Source organism: Limulus polyphemus, unplaced genomic scaffold, assembly GCF_000517525.1.
Source record: "Limulus polyphemus unplaced genomic scaffold, Limulus_polyphemus-2.1.2 Scaffold1373, whole genome shotgun sequence".
Lineage (NCBI taxonomy): Eukaryota > Metazoa > Arthropoda > Merostomata > Xiphosura > Limulidae > Limulus > Limulus polyphemus.
In genome coordinates this window covers 56,001-78,883 of record NW_013666983.1, presented here as the reverse complement: position 1 = coordinate 78,883, position 22,883 = coordinate 56,001, and the positions used below count along the sequence as shown (strand labels likewise).

The window sequence follows — 22,883 nt, the reverse complement described above, 5'->3', positions numbered from 1 at the left end:
ATATATATATATATATATATATAGTTCCTAAGTTAAAATATCAAACTGAAGTTTCTGTAGCTTAAATCATTCACAGTTTTCTTAGACACCACAATAAAATATATCTTTTTCATAAAAAAATATTAATTGAATTAGAATGAGCTGGAAGTGTCGTACATTCAAACACTTTTCTTTACTTGTAAAAATTATTGCATCATTAGATGCTAGTATGTTAAAATATTTTCTGAACTCCTATTTTCTAGTAGGTATCTGAAAAAAAACTAATCAACACTGAAATGCATTTCATTTTTGACTTTTGTTTTCATATTGGTGGCATGATTAATGATTACACCACTATACAGATTGTAATTTATAATTTCCAGTGAGATAAATATCTATTGAGGCAAAAACATTGAAGAGTAAAAGATTAGACAAAAAGTAGAATGTAATATAATTTTGTAGTATATATGTATATAAACACACATAAATACAATGAATGCAAAATAATGTCAACTACACTTAAAATAATAATAATAAAATTGTTGTGTGTATTGATAATAAAGGTGGGATGGAGCAACAGCCGTGAAAAAAAAGGTTAAATACTATTAAAACATGAAATAAAATTACCGTATTTTTTATAATTGGTGAAATAACACCGAAGGAAAATATAATGAACGTTGGGCACACATGTTAATTTTCTTTCAACATATTTATTCTTGCATATGTGTGTGTGTGTGTGTCTGAGTATATATATGTCTCACTCACACACATAGACACACAAACATATACAATTACACTAAATGATACTGATGTATCATCATCTACTCCTCAGAAATGAATAGAAACCCTATAACCCAAGCGCTTCTGAGAGATGGACCTTTTGAAAATGCTCAGGGTTGTTATTAGTTTCTATCAAGACTTCTTGAACCTACATGTTTTTCTAAAGTCATGAATCATCTACCCCTTGATGTTTTGTACCAGTGTTATTTTTTGATACAGAAGATTATGATACTTTAATTCACAACAACATTGTTATAAATATTCTCATGTTCTCCTCACAGAATTCTTCTTTCAAAGAATCTTCTGTCAGGTGTTCTACCTAATGAAGAGACTTGTAAATGCTTGAAAGTTTGGGGTTCAAATAAGCTGCTCCCAGTATACCAGGACAGAAAGACTAACTTCAGGTAACTGGGCTTGTATCAGCTTGCCTGAGTTATACTTGAACAAATCTTTAAGAGAGAGAGGAGGTTGAGAGTTTAAGAACTATTAAGGTAGGGTCATTAGTTCTGTTTAAAATCATTTTGTAAATAAAAGGGTGGATGTTGGGTGGTTATATTTCTACTTTTAAGGTTGTATCTGAGTATTGAGGGTAATTGCCTTTCAGCAGCAGGCAGTAGGAGTTGAGAGGCTGTGGGTGTAAGTACTCAACTCCTAACTGTTAACAGATTTTCAAAAGCTGCTGGCAAGTTTGACATCAGCATCTGGATTTTTGTCTGATATGTGGTATATCCCCAATGTGTTTGGGTGACATGACTACAGACATTTTCCGTTATGACTTAATGTTGACAACTAGCACTGATAATGCAAAATAATTTTTTTATTTTAGTTCTATTGCAATGTTTTACATATATATATGTGTGTGAAGCATGGTGTTACAGTATGAAGTTTTACCTTAGCTTCATTACTAACAACTGGCTTGGCAGGAAAGTCAACATCTGTAGCTTTTAAAATGGTGTTCTCTTCAAGAATAGTGGCCTGAGAAAGGTTATGACCAAAAGGCTAAAAGGAAAGCAAAATTTTTCTTCTCAAATAATGAAAAAAATAAAATAAATTCATAACCACATTTCTTCTCTAAAGCACAAGTCTCAAAAAAGTTATATTCTGTAAAACTATGGAGTTTATTGATGATTTAATATTGCAGGTTTTACAAATATGATGTAAATTAAATAAACAAACTTAAATATTAATGCCATGGATTTTAATCTAGTGATGACAAAAGACAAAAACAAACCAAAATAGTTTTGGTAAGTACAAGTACAGATTGGTCAAGCATTACAAAATAGTTTTGGTCAGTACAATTATACATTGGTCAAGTTTTACCAAACAGTATCAGTAAATATGTATATAGATTGGTTAAGCTTTAGATTGCTCAATTGTAACTACGAGCTATTCAAGAACATAACAAAATAGGGCTACAGCAATGAAAGGAATTAATATATTTCAAAAATTAAACTTGTCTGTGATTAATACTATGTAACAATGATAAAACAGTTTTAGTAGCATTGTTAAAAAAGAAACCCTCTAGACAGATCAATTTAAAAATTTTGAAAACATTAGAAAAAAACAATTTGTTACTGTCATGAGCAGGTAAATACAACTCAAGAAAAGGAATACTAGTCAAATTATTAAGACAACATTAGGCAAACTAATTAACAGAAAATATAGTTTTAAAATAAGTAGACACTGTTTGAAATTGTGAGGAATTCATCACATTTTTTTGTATTTTGATTTTAGAGTATCTGGCAGAAAAAGTTTTAACAGAAAATGTCAATTCTTACATTTAGAATTGTACTCTCAGAGGTACAGTAAATAGGTTGTAAATTAAAGTTTGAGAATATAATATCAATAACTTGAAGTATACAGATGACATAGTGCTAAATGCTGAAAATGAGAAAATTATTCAAAAATGGTAAATATAATTAATGATGAAAGTAAAACAAAAAGACTATCAACAGCAAGAAAACTGAATGTATGGTATCATCTAAGAAAAGTAATATCCCAAAATGCATCATTAAAAATGTTGGGACAAAAATCAAACAAGTTCACTGTTTCAACTATCTGAGTTCATTAATAACATCAGATGGTAAATGCATAGATGAGGTTACAAATAGAATAATGCTCTTCAAAATACAAAAGCTATATCGACAAACAAAAAATATATCAAAAGAAGGAAGAGGAAATGCCTTACAATGTCACATTGAGTCCATACTTATGTACTGATACAAAACAGACAATAACAAAGGAAGTTGAGAGAAAACATGAAGCAGCTGAAATGTGGTTCTTAAGAAGAATGCTGCAAGTATCATGAACTAAGAAGAACATTAACGAACAAGCACTGATACAAGCCAACAAGAAAGAGACAAGGATGAGTTCGTAGTCCATGTGATGAGGAAAGAAAAAATGAAACAATGTTAACAACTGGCAAGATAGAAGGAAAGAAAAACAAATATGAAGAATAAAGATGCTTGATGGACTCATAAAATAGTTAGAATTGTTGAAGAACACCAAAGACAGAGAGACATGGAAAGCATGATTGTTAATGCCTGGAGAAGAAGCAGAATATATTTATTTATTCAATGAAAATGTTAACAAAATATATTTTATAAGTTGATTAAGAAAATGTAAATTCTCAACCGCTTTGCTGAAAAAAAAAGTACTTCATGAACAGGTTTTAAACCATTCGTTTTCATACATCATGTAGAGCTGTTCAAATAGCAGGAAATAAAGTAGAAACGGTAAAATAAAAAAATATTCTGGCTAGGAAAGTGTTAGCAGAAAATGAAGATTCAAAACTGATATTTATGAAAACTGCCTTACCTTCCTACCGTATAGACACTGGTAGAAAATCACTCCAACACTCCAAACATCAACTTTGGAAGAAATTTTAGGAGGAGTTTTGCCAACAACAAAACACTCTGGAGGAAGATACCTGAAATTAAAACAAAATTAAATTACCAGATAAAACTATTCAACACAGTTTTATGCTTTTTTTCTAAATCCTTCTGGTGACCTAAGGTTTTTATAATTGTTTCTGTTTGGGGGTGGGGGAGTTCTATGAAACCTTTTTAATGAATAGAAGTGCCAAACACAAGCCTACATTTTAGAAGCCCATATTAACCATTCTAAGTAGCATGCATCAGAAAAATGGAGTCAGCACCAACCCTCTCCTTCCTGTATAGTTTGGTAGATTTTCTATTTCTCCAAACTGAATTGAGTTTTTGGTCCAAAATAATAACTCACCATTAATAGACAGATTCTAAAAATGAATTTGATAGTTGGAGTTAAAGTGTCTTTGGGAGAAAAATTAAAATAGATTACTACAATATGAGCACTTTCCTAAGAAGATGGTTAGTATATTAGCTTGCAAAATATATGAAGCTGAACTCTTGTATTTTATTATAACAACTATACGTATTGATTAAATTACAAAAACTATCAACATTAGACCTTGGTCAATGGGGTCATTATCATCTTCTATGAACAAATTTTATATCTCAAATGAATTTAAGATTTATCCAAGTGATTCTGATAAGTAGGTACACATGTAGCACATTAAACATCAAAAATACAACAAATATTTTCTAAAGCAAGAGATCAAGCAAGTGAAATGTAAAGATAGAGATGTTTGCAATCCTGCATTTCAAGAAACGTTGAGGAATTTGTCCACTATTAGCTTGTACTTAATCTTGTCTCTCATAATAACAATGCTACCAGTTTTTATCACTGCTTTTGAGCCCATTAAGGTTTTTTGACATAATAGATTGTTAATATTGCTGTTTCAAGTTGATGAAAAATCACATGAAAAAAAATACATTTATTATCCCCTCCCACCCCAACCTTCCCGGATCCTGCATACTAATGCTGCAAATACATGAATTGTTTAATTGGCTTTTGAATACTTATTTATGTACAGTTCTTTGTAAATGAATTAAACTGTAATAACTAGTCACCTATTCTCATCAATGCAACATGCTTAATTGATAAGAGGCTGACCTTCTGACTAATTACTTTAAATAATATCAACTTTCATTCTACAATGCAATCAATGTAACCGTAACACCCATCATTTCACGTGTATTTTTCTTAAGTTTTCCAACAGATAACTAAAAAATTAATAATAACAAATTTTACCCTGGATTATAATAATTTGTCATTTGTTCATGGCTCACATTTTTCCATTTTTATGGTTTGAAATTTCCTTCAGAAGTGCTTTTTATGTATGTTGTCCACATTGAAATAAAGAAAACAATGAATATTGGGACCAAACTTTCCTGTCAACATCAGCTATTATTCAATAAAGTCAATACTGAGAAAACAAGACACTTTTTGCTATAGTAAAGAGAATCAAGGAATGGGAATTTATAATGCAGGAAGTTGATTAAAGTGGGTAGCACTGTACACAGTTATTTTTTCATATCTAGAAAAATTTACTAAATAAATTAGTATTATAGTATTGTTTATTAATAAATTTTGTAATAGGCTGATACAAGGAAACCTTTTTTCTTTCCTTTTACATAATCTGGTCTACTACAGTGGAACAGTACATGCAACTGAAAGAAGTCAGTCTTAGTAATGCTCTGTTATACACTTCTGATGACAGTAATCCATCCCATTGCATGTTCTTAGATATAAATAATAATCCATACAATTCTAATTCTATGTATCAGGCAGTAAGTCACGAGATGTGAAAATGTGAATACTGAGACCTAAATATAATATCTAGGATAAAATTAAGCATTCAGTTAACCATGCTTAACGTTAAAAGTGTCAAATTGGAGTTATGACATTCATAAAGAGAAAGTTGAAGATGTCAAAAACCACAATCAATTACCAATATGTCCCAGCACCCTGAGAAGTTAGGTCCATGCCATGTTCAGGGTTATAGTTTTCATCATCCATGACTTTACTTAGGCCAAAGTCTGTGATCTTGATTCCTCCACTAGTTGTTCCACTATCCAGTAAAATGTTCCCTTTGGTGAAATAAAATATATGTTCTTCAAGTATGTGAGGACAATAAACATCAAATGACCTAAGAATAATGGAAACATTATGGGAATAATAAACAGAGGAGTTGTAATAAACGAAAACTTTTGGAACAAATAAGGAATGCATTGTCATCTGGTTGGTAAATCTGTAGATAATACACTCACCAGGTTTGAGATCATAATGAATGACTGGAGGTTTGATTTCATTCAAGTATTTGAGAGCATGAACAATTTGCATGATAATACACCGGGTTTCTTTCTCTGGGATGCTTTTGTGCTGCTTGAGGTAGAAGTCAAGGTCATGGCCACCACAGTAACTAAGAACTGTGCAAAATCTATGAGAGCAGCAAAACAGTAATATTAAGAACCTAGAGATAAAACTCTAAGAAGAGTCTATATAGATGGTTTTCAGAAATGAATACCAACTGATCTATAACAACATAAAGCTCACATAGGATTTAAAGAAACATTCACAAAGTAAATGTTTAAAAACATATATTTTACATAGGGCCTAGAAAAGTAGCACAAAGTAAACGTATAACAACTTAAACCTTACATGGGACCAAGAGATCTATGAAAGTACAAGCCCAACAAGAACAGACACAGTGATCCCATTTAAAAACAACTGAATATAACAAACATACACTTCTGTGAAGATCTTAGAAAGTTGTAATAAAAAGTTAATGTGTTTTATACAAAAAAACTAAATGTGGTAACAATATAAACCAGATCCTAGAGAAGTGACAACATAGTGAATTGCTTGAAAAAAACTAAACATAAAAGTAAAATTAAGTGTGTACATTCATATAAAACTTTAAAATGAGTGATCAAAAGCACAAAAACAGCTTGAAGGTTTAAAGTTTGTGATACCAAGGTAGTGAAGTGGAACAAGGTTCTTCTCATAGATAGTTTTTTGCACAATTGTTAGCAAATTAAAACAATGCATGTGACTCAGTAATAATATTTTAAAAGAATCAAATATTTCATTTTTTAAGGTTCCTTACTGTTTATATTAATCTGTAGAAGGTAGCTACAAGTTTAAGTTATTATTACAAAAACTGTAGTATTAAACCAGATAGTGAGTTTTGAAAACTGTCCATACAGATAAATTTTATATAAACAATGGTGAACTGTTACTGTACTGGTGTTGGTTACTGTACAAGTTTGACATGAGGATATCATTTGTGTTTTACTTACAACTTTATAATCTCATAAAGATACTTAAAGCTAAATAATAGGACTTTGGTAACTTATGAAAGTATATAGGAACACAGACCATTAAAACTGAAAAAAAAACAAAAAACACACACATCACATCTTAGTTTTAAATTGTTCCAAACAAATGTCCAATTTTAATTAACACTTAATAAAAAAAAAATCAAGTGCTGTCAGTACTGTTAAAGCAAAGAAAAACATTTTTTCCCGATTAATATTCTTATATTTTCAACTTACGAATTTGCATCAATCTCGAACACATCATAGAGTTTCACTACCCTTAGGTGATCTAAAGCCTTGTGGATGTTGTACTCTCTTAAAGCGTGCCTGTTGAGATAACATTACTGTAGCTAAATAATTGTTTCTAAACGAAATTCCTCTGAAACTTGAGTGGATTTTCCAATTAAAGTAACAAATCAAGCATACTCCAGCAAAATTGCTTACAATATTTTTTTTAACATTTAATCTCATTAACGTAACTTGATTAGGAACCAAATGATCAGAATCGTATATATATATATATATAACTCTAATTCACAATATTACAATAAATAAATGAATTGCAATGCCAACACTCTACTGCATCTTTGTGTTGTTTAATGTGTAATGTGATAACATAACAAAACAGATTATTAAAACCAACATTAGCTGCTCCTAAAATGTTTACCTTTTTTTGTCTATTTCTGTACACATTTGGCACTTAAATCCAGGGTAAAGCACTGATAAATCTGTATAATTTGCTACTCAGATCGAGGGGTAAGCTAACTGCGTTAGGCAAGGCAATGATAAACCTGTATCATTTGTTACTTAGATCGAGGGGTAAGCTAACTGCGTTAGGCAAGGGAATGATAAACCTGTATCATTTGTTACTTAGATCGAGATGTAAACCACTTTCATCAGACAAGACACTGATAAATCTGTATTATCTGCTACTTAAATTAAGAGTAAGATAATTTCACCAAATAAAGCATAAATACTCTTGTGTCATTGTAACTTAGATAAAGAAGTAAACTACTTTCGTCAGGTATATACTGAAACATTAGTATCGTTTTATACTTAGATACAAGGTGAAGTTAACGTCATTAGACAATGAACCAACACATCAACATTATGCTTAATTTTAAAAAATATATTAAATTGGCTGAGCAAAGTATCAGAACAACATCTGCTATTAAATCCAATGGTAAAGTTGATTTATTCACAGGAAATTGGTTAATAATTTTATCTGCAGTTAAATCCATGGTAATATTAATATAGCTAAATTATGTATAAAAAACATTTATCTTGGCATTCCATTCATAAACAGTTTAGGTGTTACTTTTATAAACATTAAATCTGTTTTTTTTTCTGTCATTAAGCATAAAGCTACAAAATAGGCTATCTGTGCATGTGCTCATCATAGGTGCCAAAGCCTTTTTAGAAATATGCATTCCTAATATGTTCAAAGAAATTTATGGTAAATCATGATGTGAAGATGAGTGCTGACTTCATAAGAAAACAAAGTCTTCAATTCTTTTCACTACATTTAAAAACTTACTTTATGTAGTTTGCCTTCTTATCGTCTTTCCAGTCCTTGTTTAGTTGATGTATCTTACAAGCTACATAACGCTGTTCCTTAAGGTCAAATGCCTAGAGAGACACAAAGTGTATTAAACATTAGGCTGAAATGGTCCAATAATATCTGACGTCACTTAGAGGATCATCCAGTATTAAATAAGATTCTTATTTCATTAGTCCATATGAGAAAACTGACCTCTGAAAAAACAACAACATTATATCAAGTGCAAAGTGCTAATTGTAGTGTTTTACGAGACATATATGTGCTAAACAATTACCTCTTATTCCATCGTAAAGATCACACTAGTTTTTCACTGTTCTATTTCCTCTTATTAAAATTCACAAATGATAATGTAACTATAAGTTTTTATGTGGATCCTGGTAACAACTACATGATGAACAGATCTAATTATTTCATATTGCAGGCAAAGCTTTTCAATCGTCTAAAAGTGATTTGATGTAATATATTACACATAATTATACATTCATACAGAAATGGAATAAAACTGAGTGTCCAGATCATGCAGGTGACTTACCTTATGAACTTCACTAAACCCTCCTTTTCCAAGCAAAGTTAAGAGAAGATATCTTTCATTTAGCACTGTATGATTGTTAAACCTGTTGAAAAAAAATACACATCATTGCCTATACAATATCTCATTTTTCTAATAGAAATTAATATAAAATGTATATCTTAAAGATTTACAGTTTGTTCTGAGAGTTAAATAATTATTTAAAGCCACAAAATCTGTTATAGATAAAATTATAAAATCGTCACACAGTACATTCTCAATTTTAGGAGTTAATCAAAAATTAAATTTTAGAAATGTAGCAATATGAAAATTGACTATTTAACTCTTTCAGCACAGGCTCGGTCCCTGGGACCAACCTCGTAACCATTTTGTGCTTGTTATAGTTTTCGTGCTATAACTTTTATATTAGTAAGCAAATGTTAACAAAATTTGGCAGGATATCAGTAAACATTACAATACTTTCATACATAAAATATAATTTTTTTTTTTTATTAAGTCTTAAGGTTTATAAAGCAATGTTTTTCTTATGTCTTTTTTATCTTTTCACATGTTGCCTATCTATCATGCAAAGAAATATTCATTTTAAGATTAAAAATACTTTTAAGCATCAGAAAATTTTGAAATTTCACATGCAAAATCTTTATAATGTCAAGATAGTTATCAAATGTTTCATATCTGTTATTTTCAGTAATTAATCAATGTACGGGTTCAGTAGATTTGACTGATCTCGCAACCACCATAAAAAATTAGGAAGTAAATACAAATCATGCCTTTTTCATTCTAGAATGAACACAAGTTATAACATGAAAACATCAATGTTTAGACTAAATAGCTTAAATCTCATAACATTATACATTTATTATTTGTATTATATTGACCTTTCACCCATGCCTGGCTAACAATATAGAAGTTACAACGACTCATGTTACGGTATCAAATGACAAAGTTGAGCTTTGGTCTGTACAAAGTAACTTGTCTTGGCTGTGTTTTGGTCGACTAGTATTTTGAGCAGACTAAAGGCACACCCTACCTCATTGAAATATTGGTTCAAAAGAAAAAAATGGCACCAACTCTGCTATAAATGGCTGAGAAAGCCACTAAGGGGACATTCTTAGCTTTCGATTCGTTATTCATGTCATATACAGAAGTAAGTGTATATAAGGGAGCATTTTCAAAAATGGAAAGAGGTGGGTGGATGCCACTGTGTTTGACTCATTACATGAGCAATATCTTAGCAAATTGAAAAGATATGAAGCTATTATTTTATATTCTAGCTTATCAATATTGGTAATTTGAGTTTCTAATTTGTTCAAAACTATAGACTTAGTATTTTGGCTTCACAAATATCTAATATGAACCAGTGCTGCATTCAACATGCTACGTGACACATAAAAATCAATGTTTATTTGTTTTTTAATATTTGCTTTTAAATTAAGAAATTGAGTAATATATATAGTACTAAAATTGGAATTATAACCTACAGTTTGATACCAAACTTATTGACATAAATTCAAAAAATAGTAGTTCAATAAAATTTTGAATACAAGTCAACAAACGAGATGACATGGCCTTTCACCCGTGACCCATCTTGGAAGGGTTAATTGGTAGTTAATAATTCACTGATTACTTCTCACATTTTTTCAAGTAGTACCAAATCTGTTACTGATGTTATTATGATACAGATACACACACACTTGATCTCTCAAAAACAGTTTACTGTTTAAAACGGCCTTGTAGAACTCTGGTGATCCCATTAGTTTCTGTTAGACAGATTTCACTATATATCCTTGGTTGTAAAGAAAGATAAACAAGTAAAGCTGTAGTATACTCATTCTCAAATCTCTAGCCTTGGACTGTTTGACTACACCACCTTTCAAAGTATGAAGGCATAAAAGAGAAATGATTACATCACAATGGAAATCAATCACTTTTGGATGTAGGTTTGTGGTTCTTGTAACATTTTATACTACCATGAAACATTAGTAAAAGTTGGTTGACTGTACCTTGACTGGTCTTCATTATGTAGTCGCTTCAATTCTCTAATGTGAAGGTTTCTCTCTCTTTCTAGCTTCTCCAGCTCCAACTGTAAATCAGCATCCTCTTTCTTTAGTGCTGCCTGCCTTAGCTTGAGAATCTCTTCCTGTTCATAGTAGTCATGCCAGGTGCGCCTGAAGGTTACACATACATATATATATCATGGGTAAAACATATAGATTAAGAAATGTAAGTTAAAAAACTTGTAAAATACTCTATGCTTTGGCAGAAGTAAATTGTTTATAAATTAAAGAATGATCAGAATTACTTGTTGAATGTCTACATGTAAAAACAGTGGTTGTTACAATAAAACCAATATATCAGCATTATGACTTATTACTTATTTTCTGCAATGTTTTGAGCAGATGCCACTTCGTCAGGTAGTAAAGATGAAGAGTGTCTAATTGAAATGTCGCAGAAAATTAACTTGAAAAAGTTTTCATTTGGATGTGTCAATATATTCTATATTATCATTTATTCAAGTTTTTTTCTTGTGTCTTGCAGAACAACACTCATTCACAGATATGAATGAGGAATGTCTCTGATTCAAATAGTAACCCAGAAATACCATTACATTCCACTTACACTTTAGCACAAGTAAAACAAACAAATAAACTGTAGATAATAAATCCAAAGTGCTACCTTGCACACCACACAAATTTAAGTAAACTAACAAAAAAATTTTAATTCTATTTTACCAATATTTAACCGAAAAATAGTTTGAAAGTGATATTTTGTTATTCTTCAAAATTTAATCAGTATAATTCCCAAAGAAAGATAATAATGAAAAAAAAACTTTCTAATTTTTATTTCTGTGCAGCTCAAAGGAGTCTTTCACCTGTACACAACATATTTAATTTTTTTAAACATTTTATTCTAGTACTAAAGCATTTATAACATTTTTGAGAAGCTACCATCCCTTGAGAATATAATTATACATGTGCTGTTTCTCATGTGATTGCCCTTCTAAGTTAACTCTTTCAACCCTGGGAATGACCTCATAACCATTATATGCTTGTTATAGTTTTCATGCTATAACTTTTAAATTAGTAAGCGAATGTTAACAAAATTTGGAAGTTTATCAGTAAACGTTACAATGCTTTCATACGCAAAATATATAATTTTTTTTATTAAGTCTTAAGGTTTGTAAAGCAACGTTTCTCTCATGCAAAGTAATTTTCATTTTAAGATGAAAAATACTTTTATGCATCAAAAAATTTTGAAATTTCACATGTGAAGTCTTTATAATGTCAAGATAGTTATCAAATGTTTATTATCTGCTATTTTCAGTAATTAATCTCTGTATGGGTTCAGTAGATTTGACCGATCTCGCAACCACCATAAAAAATTAGGAAGTAAATATAAATTATGCCTCTTTCATTCTAGAATTAACACAAATTATAACACAAAAACAAATATGTTTAGATGAAATAGCTTAAATTTCATAACTTTACACATTTATATATATTTATTATTTGTATTATATTGATATTTCACCCATACCTGGCTAACAATACAGAAGTTATAATGATGCAGCTCATGTGCACTTATGTTACAGTATCAAATAACATAAGGGTGACCTTTGGTCTGAGCAAAGTAACTTGTCTTGGCTGTGTTTTAGTTGACTAGTATTTTGTAAAATACAGTATATATATATATATGTATATAGGTTATTGCTATTTAGAAATAAGTTCTTAAACTTATTTTTCTTAAAACATAGAACAGTAAATAAAGAAGTAAAGCAAACAATTATCTCTTCTAGTTACGACCTTTGTACTTGGTTGCTGCTTGACATAGGTTGCTAAGCCTTTAAAAAAATTGCACATCGAGGATATGAAACAAAATATTCTTTTTAAGGTTTTATAGATATGTTTGAATAACTAAAATATAATAAATTATTACATTAATACCACAGAATTCCACTACAATTTATCAAGCTTAGTAACTAAGATGTATTTTAGTCTAAAAAATATGGAATTTTAAGCAGACTAAAGACACAACCTTCCTCATTGAAATCTTGATTGAAAAGAAAGAAATGGTAGAGGGAATGTTAGAAAGGCTGAGAAAACCACTAGGGGGACATCCTAAGCTTCCGATTGGTTATTTATGTCATATATAGAAGTGTATATAAGGGGCATTTCCAAAAATGGAAAGAGGTGGGTGGGGTGCCACTGTGTTTGATTTATTACATGAGTAATATCTTGGTAAATTGAAAAGATAAGAGGCTCTTTATTTTATATTCTAGCTTCAATATCAGTAATTTGAGTTTCCAATTCGTTCAAAACTAGACTTAGTATTTGACTTCACAAACATCTAATTTGAACCAGTGCTGCATTCAACATACCACGTGTCACACAAAAATCAATGTTTATTTGTGTTTTTTTAATATTCACTTTTAAATTAACAAATTGAGTAATATATAGTTGTAAAATTTGAATTATAATCTACAGTTTAGTACCAAACTTATTGAAAAAAATTCATGAAATAGTAGTTCAATAAAATGTTGAATGCGAGTCAACATAGCCTTTCACCTGTGACCCGTATCAAAAGGTTTAATGGTTCTATTAATAAAGCTTTTTTGTTCCCACCCTTCTCTGATGTCATAGCATGTGGTTTGAACACTTACTAATGAAACATTGCTTTGAAAATAGCTACATGCAATCTTTACATACAATTAGAGATAATACACTGTTTATGTAGAGCAAATAAAGTGGTTTGTGTAGTAATTTATGTTTTATAGGACAGTGACTAGCTGGAGCCTCCTTCAAAAGTGAACAAAGGAATCTAATGGGAAGTTTAGAAGAATTAGGAATAAAACACAGAACTTTCAATATTATTTTGATCTTGAAAATATGTTCATATTAAATTATATAAGTGAAGAAACATAAATCACTTCTACAACAAAATATCATGTAAGCTTAATTAAGATTAGCGAATATGGTAGGCAATGGCAAAATATTCAGATGACTCAAATCCTTATTTATTTACTATTATTGTTAAGTTTATCATATCAAAATAATCTATTAATCATCAAAAAGGAAATATATCTATATTTTATATACATTGATCTCAACCAAGAATTTTATTAGTAAAAATCATGATACCTAGCCTGACAAAGGTAACATCTGAAATTAATATAAAGGTCAGGTTTTAGATTAACAATAAATCTTTGTGTATTTTATGATTCATAACCAGAAGCGGTGACTACTTTAATACACAAGTTAAATTATGAAAAGTCAAGTTGAAAATGATTGGATATGTAAAATTTAATTTTCTGATCAAGAATTAGAAAACTAGGATCAAAGGAAGCATTTCTAACATTTTCCAATGCCATTTCTTACCATCACAGTATGGAAATTTCACAACATAAAAATGATATAAATACTAAATTTAACAACACTAATATTTCAAAACCTAAACTAGATATCTAGTAAGTTTGAACTGAGTTTCATGCAATTTGTTTAAGTATTTCTACTGTGAGGAGAAAAAGAAACAACTGACACTAGTGACACTTTTTTTTGAGATGGAGAAGATTAATTGGTGATTTTATGAAAATCATAAAAATAACCTTCAATAAAAAAGTTTTCATTGCATATTTTTTAATTTTAATTTGGTGTAAGTATATAATACTTATATGCACAATATACATGCATCCATATATTTACAATTTTCCACAAAGTAAATGATAGATTACCTTTTAAACTGTAAAACAATTAGAAACTCCCGAGTGATACCATATAATGTCTTTAGTTTTATCATGCACTATTATGCTAAAAACTGCTTTAGAGCAAAAAACAAGCACACTAAGTTCCACAAAACAAAAATAACTTTTGTGTAATTCATACTTTGTTCCTGTATTTAGTAATGGAAAAGATCATCAATGTCAGATATAATTTCATTTGTACTACATCAATGGACCACTGCTAAACCTTTACATAACATTACCTGTGATGTAAAACAAACACTACAATGCTGCATATAAAAGATTTGAACATACTGAACTAAAAACATCTTAAAACGTCCAATTAAATGTAACTTGAGCTTAAAAACAAATTATCAATCATGTTGTAACTTACTCTTTCAAAGCATCGGGATTTAAGAAGTCTCCATTTAATAAAGCAGAATTCCCTAAAGTAAATTTACTCTTCTGTTGAGCAGTACTGGTTTTCTTTTTTCCTATAGACTTACGCTGTCTTTCTATTTCTTCCCTTTCAGCTGCTATTAACTCTTGTTTTCTGTACAGAAGAGAAAATTGTACATATTTTTTCCACTAATTCTAACCAATATACAAGGCAAATGTTTATGTCACTCTGAATAGAATACCAACATCCATACATATCATTCACAGATATTATACAATATTATTCCTTAACAACCTTTATATATGTTACATAAAGGTCTTAAATACATCTTTTAAACTTATGCATATAAGATTTATATTTATAATTAGTTACAATGTACTTATCATATAAAACTAAAATTCTTGTAGGAAGTATTTAGAAATGCTGAATGGGATAAAGCAATAAAAGACTGGTTTTGAAAACAGGAGAAAGAGAACAAAGCAAGAAAGAGATCACTGGGGTTGCAAAACCTTGCAGAAAATTGGACTCTATGATAAAAGTCCAATAAATGTCTCTGAAACTAAGTGCTACTGTTTGTGATATATGGGAGTGATTCAGCAATACAAGTGTGAATGAGATATTAGCTGAAGCAACTCTAGACTTTTGCAGTTGATGACAAGAATGCCAGAGACATATTGGCAAGGCCAAAAAGTCAACTAGAACTTCTAATTTTCTTTACATCCAGTACAGCCCACTCACAACATGCCCTTCAAGCTTGATAAAGTCTTCAAGAAAGTATGTGGCACTAAGTAGCACTGGCTTTCATACTCCAACAAGAAAAAAAAAAAAGTGGTTTTCTAGGGTATACTTGGTGCACATAAGGTATGATGGTGATCCATTTTTTACTGGATTAAATGACTGATAGGATTCATGAGAATGACAAGTTGTGCAAACACTTTGTGATTCTGACAGAGCTAGTATTACAAGGCTTGATGTTGATTCAACCTGCAATAGAGAAAACAGGAAGCTGCATAACAATGGAAGATTGTCATATGCATAACTGAGCTTGCAAGTACCACTACAAAGCAAGGAATAAGTTATTGAGGAACAGGTTTAAATGAAGGAGCATACATGTTAGGCAATCCGAGTATCAACAATGGAAATTTTCTGCCACTCGTGGTACTACTGACAAAAAAAAAACTGCTTTTACTGTGATTATGATTAGTAACATGTCTGAATTCAGATTTCTTTGTGATTAACTTCAATTTGTGCTTGTATTTTTGATATATATTTTCATTTTTTAGGTTAAGTATAAAATATGGAATTTTTCTTATGTATATGAAACTTCTTTTAATTTAATTACTATTAGTAACAACACCAATAACAAACATCTTCTTTACACTCATTCATCAGTATATTTCTTACAACAAACTAAACACTTCACAAAACACGTTTTATGCAATAAATACCATTATTTACTATGTTCCTCATAATTCCAATATCTATAATGTTTCATATAATATGCAGACTTAATTTATTTTTAATAACAACAAAAGCCATCAAATATCATTATGCATCACCATATTTCGTGTATTCCCGAACCCAGTTTCATATAAAATATTAACATCTTCCAAATAACCAAGCATTTTTTTGAAAGCTTCACACAATGATGTTGTTATTTTGATAAGACTTTCTGTAAACATTCTTTACAGAAGTCCAATATTCATCAAACACTAAACATAGATGAGCATTTATCCAATAACTGTATTCATTATTTTTGTCATCTCTGAACTTACTTAAATGGTCTGATATTTGACAAATATTTTTAAATTTTCTAATAGAACATTAATTATGAATGGTCCCATAACTTACCACCTATATTTCTTCCTACATAAATTATTTAAATTTTAAAGAAATAATAGAATAGTTTAAAAAACTCAGATAGTATTTTTTTTTTAAAAAGTAATAATCTACAAATAATTTGAACTTTCAATAACAAAATGAGTTTGCAGTTAACATATCCAAAAAGAATCAGTTTGTAAAATCTGTATCAGTAAATATTAAGTAAAAAAATACACACTTTAACAATTCTGTGAAGGCATGTCCGTCAACCCAGTTTTCACCAAAAGTTGCTCCTTGTCTTTGGGTAACAAACTGTCCTAATCTTAACCTATTTTGCATACATTTCTGTCTAGCTTGTTTTTTCTCCATTGCAGACTAGAAATTAGAGAATAAGATAAAGCACATAGTATCAGTAAAGTAAATGTTACAATATTTATGAAGAAATATCAATGCAAACTGATCTTATAACTTATTCCAATCCAATACATTTTTCACTAAAGTAATAGTTGTCCAATATTAGTTAAGAAAAATATTTTAAAAATCATACATAAAAATAAAGCACATTTTACAAACTGTTATAATGTTTAAATAATATACCTTTTCAATTAACAGTTGTTTAGTAACATCTATACACTTTGTTAATTGTTCTTTTTGCTTTTCTATTAATTTCTGTTGAGCTTGAAGCTGTCTTCGGAGTTCCTTATTAGCCTGAAAAAATAATTAAATACTAAATTATTAGAATCTAACTAAATTTTCTGATACTGTTTAAAGATATATATACATATATATATCAATTAGGAAAGGAAAGATGAACAACAACAGAATACTCTAATAAAATCTTGGTAACTATTAGGTACACAAACTTATGTTTACATCATTCTAATGCTTAATGGTAATTGTTTTTAAATTACATGTCTTAATTATGCATGTGTATTTTTCAGTTAACATTATTAATTATTATTTACTATGATTAAATATCTATATCATTTAGTTAACGTTAATACTTACAGTTTGTATGTGCAACTTTTGTAACTCTTTCAGTTTATATTTTTTTCATCATTTTAATAATGAACTTTGCTGTGAAAAATACTCAATGTTTCTAAGTGCAGTTCAGTTAATACTATTGTATACAGATAGAGTCTGAATGCTAAAAAAGTGACTTGAAATTAGATGCTAGGCACTGATAATGTTCTTACGTTTAAATGGAGTCTTTTTCACATGTAGCATGCCATCTCACAGTCACATAACAGTGTCAAAATATATTTGTAACATAGCTATTATCATATAGCTGTTTATACCTAATCTTTAAAATTAATCTTCAGAAAATTTTATACTAGTTTTCTTTGTGATCAGAACCTTTGGATATACTTGTATGTATATGTATAAATAATGATGAGCATGAAAATTACATGATACTACTGTTTTTATTTGTGATCCTTTTGTAAAATATGGTGAATAATAAAACAAACTTGTTACCCTTTGTAATTCATCTATTCTGTTATCTCTGATTTCAAGGTCCATAGCTGATTTACTTTCCACCTCCTTAATCTTGACATTAGTCAAATCAGTCTGGACTATCCTGTGGTAAATTTGTACTGGTCGTTGGGAAAGAAAAAGCATGTTGGAGTAGTCTATGCTATTACTCAAACTTGCTTGAGGAGAGATTGAGTTACCCTGTGTAATATATAACAACAGGTGTTGTATAGTACCATGACTTACAAGAGGTGAAGTTGAGATATTTTGAAGCATACATGTAAATATGTGCATATATTGTCATCATGAGCTAAACAGAAAATAAATAATTTGGAATACATGGCACTTCCTTGAACTATGCTAAAAATTATGCTATATGTTATAAATCGGATGTAAATAGTACTGCCACTCCATGTTCCTAAAAACAAAGGATAAAGATGTAAACTAAAGTGCAAATATAAAGTAAAAAATAAATTATAAAAACTTTGCCAACTCTCGTAAGGATAAATTGTTAATATTGAAAAACCTAAAAAACTGACTGAGGATCTCTTCTTGATGCATTTGTATGGCACTCTTTGTGCCATATCTCTAAACACAGAAGTTTGAAGGAAAGACCAGGCAGATCTAGACTTCTTGCCATAGACAACCAACAATCCATGCACACTCAAACACCACAATAGCACGTTACTAATAAGGAACCTTAAATAAGGAAGCACATTATGCTAATATAATAACAGGTAAGTAAACAGTGATATATATGCATAAGGAAGAATTTTATTGATGGTGGAACATACTACATGTCCTGTTTGCCTAACTATTATAATAAGTAACCATTATATCTGAGGTAAGTATAATTGTCAAAATGTGTGATTAAAAATCTCTTTTACAAAAAACCATCAAGACTACAAGAAGATGAGACTACTAGTAAAAAAGAAAGCACATCTTTTACCTAATGTCTTATTCTTTACTTTCTAAAATATGCATCTACTTATGAATAATTAGATCACAGGGATACTACTCAGTACAGTTCACATCTTACTTTTTTTTCTAGAATAAGAATTGCAGTCACGTTTTATGACAAATTTCTACAAACACACACATAATGTACAGTTACTGTTATTGTATTAAACACACTATGAAATACTACAATAAACTTTTTCTCGAGGACCATGAAACAAAAATTTAACTTAATAGTCCACTCTCACACAAATAATAAGAAAATTACACTGCAAATGCACTGTGTATCAATGATAACTACAATCTTAAGCCTTCCAATATTTGTAATCCCTAATATTAATTCAAATTGTGTATTTGTCCTCGAATTCCTCCAACACGCTTGGAGCTAGCAGGACCAAACTTGGGGGGTTTAAACATACTCAGACGGCCACCCAGGCATTGTGAGAGTATAGGAGAATTCAGGGTTGTTAAAATTAAATCTGACATCCAATTTTGTGATCCGAGCCCCTCCTACGATCCAAGGGGTGCCATGATTGAAACTCTGTTCATACCCTCATCCAAAAGTTAAAGGGTCCAAATGAGAAACTTGAGTTCAGTTGTCACAGGCAGGTATTCTAACGAGGTTTGTTTTTGAGTAGCCACAGAATTGATAATAATAGAGGAGCTTGACTGGTACATTTAAGATTCTGTGAATCATGAAAAGGAAGGCCTTTATGATAGTCAATTACAGCTTCTGAAGCTATGACAACTATGGAAATTGTAACTCAAACCTCTGTCTATGTAATCACTGAATTAAAATTATGTATGGGTATCAATATTTATAGGACACATGAAATAAATCTGGACTAGATATACAGTTGTGTAATAGAGAGAGCACTAATTTCTTGCTTTACGACATATAAGATTATTAAAATTTTGGTGGATCTAAGTTTGTCTTTTCAATACGATGCTTTTACCAGTTGATAAATGATCTAACTGACCTCAATCAAATTTGGTAGTTTAAACCAGTACCAAGAAACAGTTTTATATCTGTACTAATTATTCATCAATGTTAATTACTATATAATAGGTAAAATATTTACAATCTTACACGTGATAAATAACAGTCACTCTTTCAAATATCATTCATAACCTGATGATGACCTAAGGAGGTCAAAACATTGTTATTTGTTTTGTGCTTTCCATATAAGTTTTTTATGCCAATATCAGCCATCTTTACCATATATATATGTATATAAAACAATAAAAGTAACCAACAATATTATTAACTATATAAACAGTAGTGATAAAGCAAAATATGATTGTATTGTTGACTTAAATTAACTTAAACTCTTGGTTTTATGGTAATATTCATAATTTTTGGTGCTCTTTTATACATTACATTCTACTTTTAAAAATTTAGCATTTTTGTTCTTGTATTAGAAGGGCTTCTTCTAATTATTTGTTTGTTTACTTTGGTTTCTTTATTTCATATGTTAGTGTTTTCTATGGTTATACTGTGGTTATTTGAAATACAATGTTTAAAAAATTTATTTATTTTAATTTAGTTTAGAGGATGGAACAGCCGAGATGAACCAATAGGTCCCATGTTGTTCCAAAATATTATACCTCCAGATAGCTATACTTATTTAATGACTTAATTTTTTAAACTCCAACAAATGAAACTTTTATATCGCTAATAAACAACGTTTTTTTATTTTTTAAACACACAATATTGTACTTAAGTACACAAAATCAACTTCCATCTGTGTGATAGCAATCACCGAATGCATGACAAGGTATAAACATTCATGAAAAAACAAAAAATTCTACAACAACTCACCAGAAAATATGTTTGAGAAGTTGGTGATTTGGACCCCCCATAACGACTAGAGCTAAGGCCTTGAATCTACAAAAGAATAATGAAAAAAAATGAAAAGTATGAAAATAAGGGTATTTTTCCACAAAAAATTACAGTGGAAAAATTGAATAGATGTTAATTTTCTACTGTTCCTTCTATTTAAATATGACTCATGACTCCTATATGCACACTCTTGTATAACACATAAAACTGTTTTTATTGAAGTCCATAAGAAATGTACATTTAAGTACAACCAACCATTTCACTATTAGGTGTGGGATTTTACTACATGTAAAATTGAATAGTACCCTGATTACAAATTTCAGGGAAGGCAACTTTTATCCTAAGAGTTTTAAAGGAACTTAAAGATTTTATTTGTGAACCACTAGCTAATATTTTTTCTATAGGTCATTGAGTAGTGGAAGAATATCAGAAGATTGGAAGTTGGCTCATGTTAGTCCAATATTTAATAGAGGTGATAACCATTGTCCAGGCAATTATAGGCCAGTTAGTCATACATCAATAGTTGGAAAGGGTTTGGAGAGTGTGATTAAAGATGCATTGCAGAGTCATTTAAATCAATTTGATATAATGTAAAAGAGCCAGCATGGTTTCACTGAGGGAAAGTCTTGTTTAACAAATCTTCTGACATTCTTTGAGGATGTTACTGCAAGAATTGATGAAAGAAATACTGTGGATTTGATTTACTTTGATTTTCAGAAAGCATTTGATAAGGTGCCTCACAAAAGACTTGTTACAAAAATTAAATCTGTGGGTGTGGGGAAATGTTATTAAATTGGATAGAAAAATTGGCTGGAGAGTAGAAAGCAGAGAGTAGTAATAAATGGAGTTAGGCCTGACTAGATCACAGTTAAAAGTGGTGTGCCTCAGGGCTCTGTGCTGGGTCCTCTGCTGTTTGTGATTTATATTAATGATATTGAATCTGGAATGACTAACAGAATTTTGAAGTTTGCAGACGACATTAAGATTTTTGGGGTGGCTAACTATATCAAAGATGTTGCAGACTTACAGGGAGATTTAGATCATTTGATGCATTGGGCTAATACGTGGCAGATGATGTTTAACTATCCAAAATGAAAGATGATGCATGTAACTTTTTCACAATTCAAATTATTGTTACAACTTAAATGGGAATACTTTGGTTGAAGAAAAAGATCTCAGTGTTGTGAATGAAAAATCAAATAGGATTTTGGGTAGCATCTATAAAAATATTGAATATAAGACAAGTGATATTATTGTTTCACTGTATAGATCACTTGTAAGGCCTCATTTAGAGTACTGTATACAGTTTAGGGCTCCCTTCCTCAAAAAGGACATTGAACTGTTGGAGAAGGTTCAGAGAAGATCACAAGGATGATACCTGGGATGGTGGGATTATCCTATAGGAGAGACTAAAATCTCTATACTTGTTTTCTCTGGAGAGGGGAAGGGTCAGAGGGGATTTGATTGAAGTATTTAAGATTATTAAGGGTAGTGATAATATAGATCACCAAACGTTTTTGTGTTTAGCAGTGAAAACAATATGACAAGGGGCATAAATTCAAATGTTGTCAGCTTAGGAGTTGTCTGCAGTTTAGACAGTATTACTTTTCAAACAGGGTGGTTG

The 22,883-nt window shown here is 30.1% G+C and overlaps 1 protein-coding gene across 13 annotated transcripts in view; it reads right to left on the bottom strand.

Annotated features, from left to right (window-relative positions):
* Positions 1 to 22,883, bottom strand: part of LOC106463306 (serine/threonine-protein kinase tousled-like 2) — an 81,402-nt gene that overhangs the window by 3,705 nt on the left and 54,814 nt on the right. For all 13 annotated transcript variants that reach the window (XM_013923323.2, XM_022390770.1, XM_022390775.1 and 10 more), the window contains 13 exons: positions 21,239 to 21,304; positions 18,463 to 18,660; positions 17,584 to 17,694; positions 17,225 to 17,361; positions 15,160 to 15,318; positions 11,053 to 11,217; positions 9,053 to 9,134; positions 8,497 to 8,588; positions 7,197 to 7,286; positions 5,910 to 6,079; positions 5,591 to 5,729; positions 3,577 to 3,688; positions 1,651 to 1,758 (listed from right to left, as the gene is read on the bottom strand). In XM_013923323.2, the coding sequence (XP_013778777.1) occupies positions 1,651 to 1,758; positions 3,577 to 3,688; positions 5,591 to 5,729; positions 5,910 to 6,079; positions 7,197 to 7,286; positions 8,497 to 8,588; positions 9,053 to 9,134; positions 11,053 to 11,217; positions 15,160 to 15,318; positions 17,225 to 17,361; positions 17,584 to 17,694; positions 18,463 to 18,660; positions 21,239 to 21,304 (1,629 nt within the window). The remainder of the gene's footprint in view (positions 1 to 1,650; positions 1,759 to 3,576; positions 3,689 to 5,590; positions 5,730 to 5,909; positions 6,080 to 7,196; positions 7,287 to 8,496; positions 8,589 to 9,052; positions 9,135 to 11,052; positions 11,218 to 15,159; positions 15,319 to 17,224; positions 17,362 to 17,583; positions 17,695 to 18,462; positions 18,661 to 21,238; positions 21,305 to 22,883) is intronic.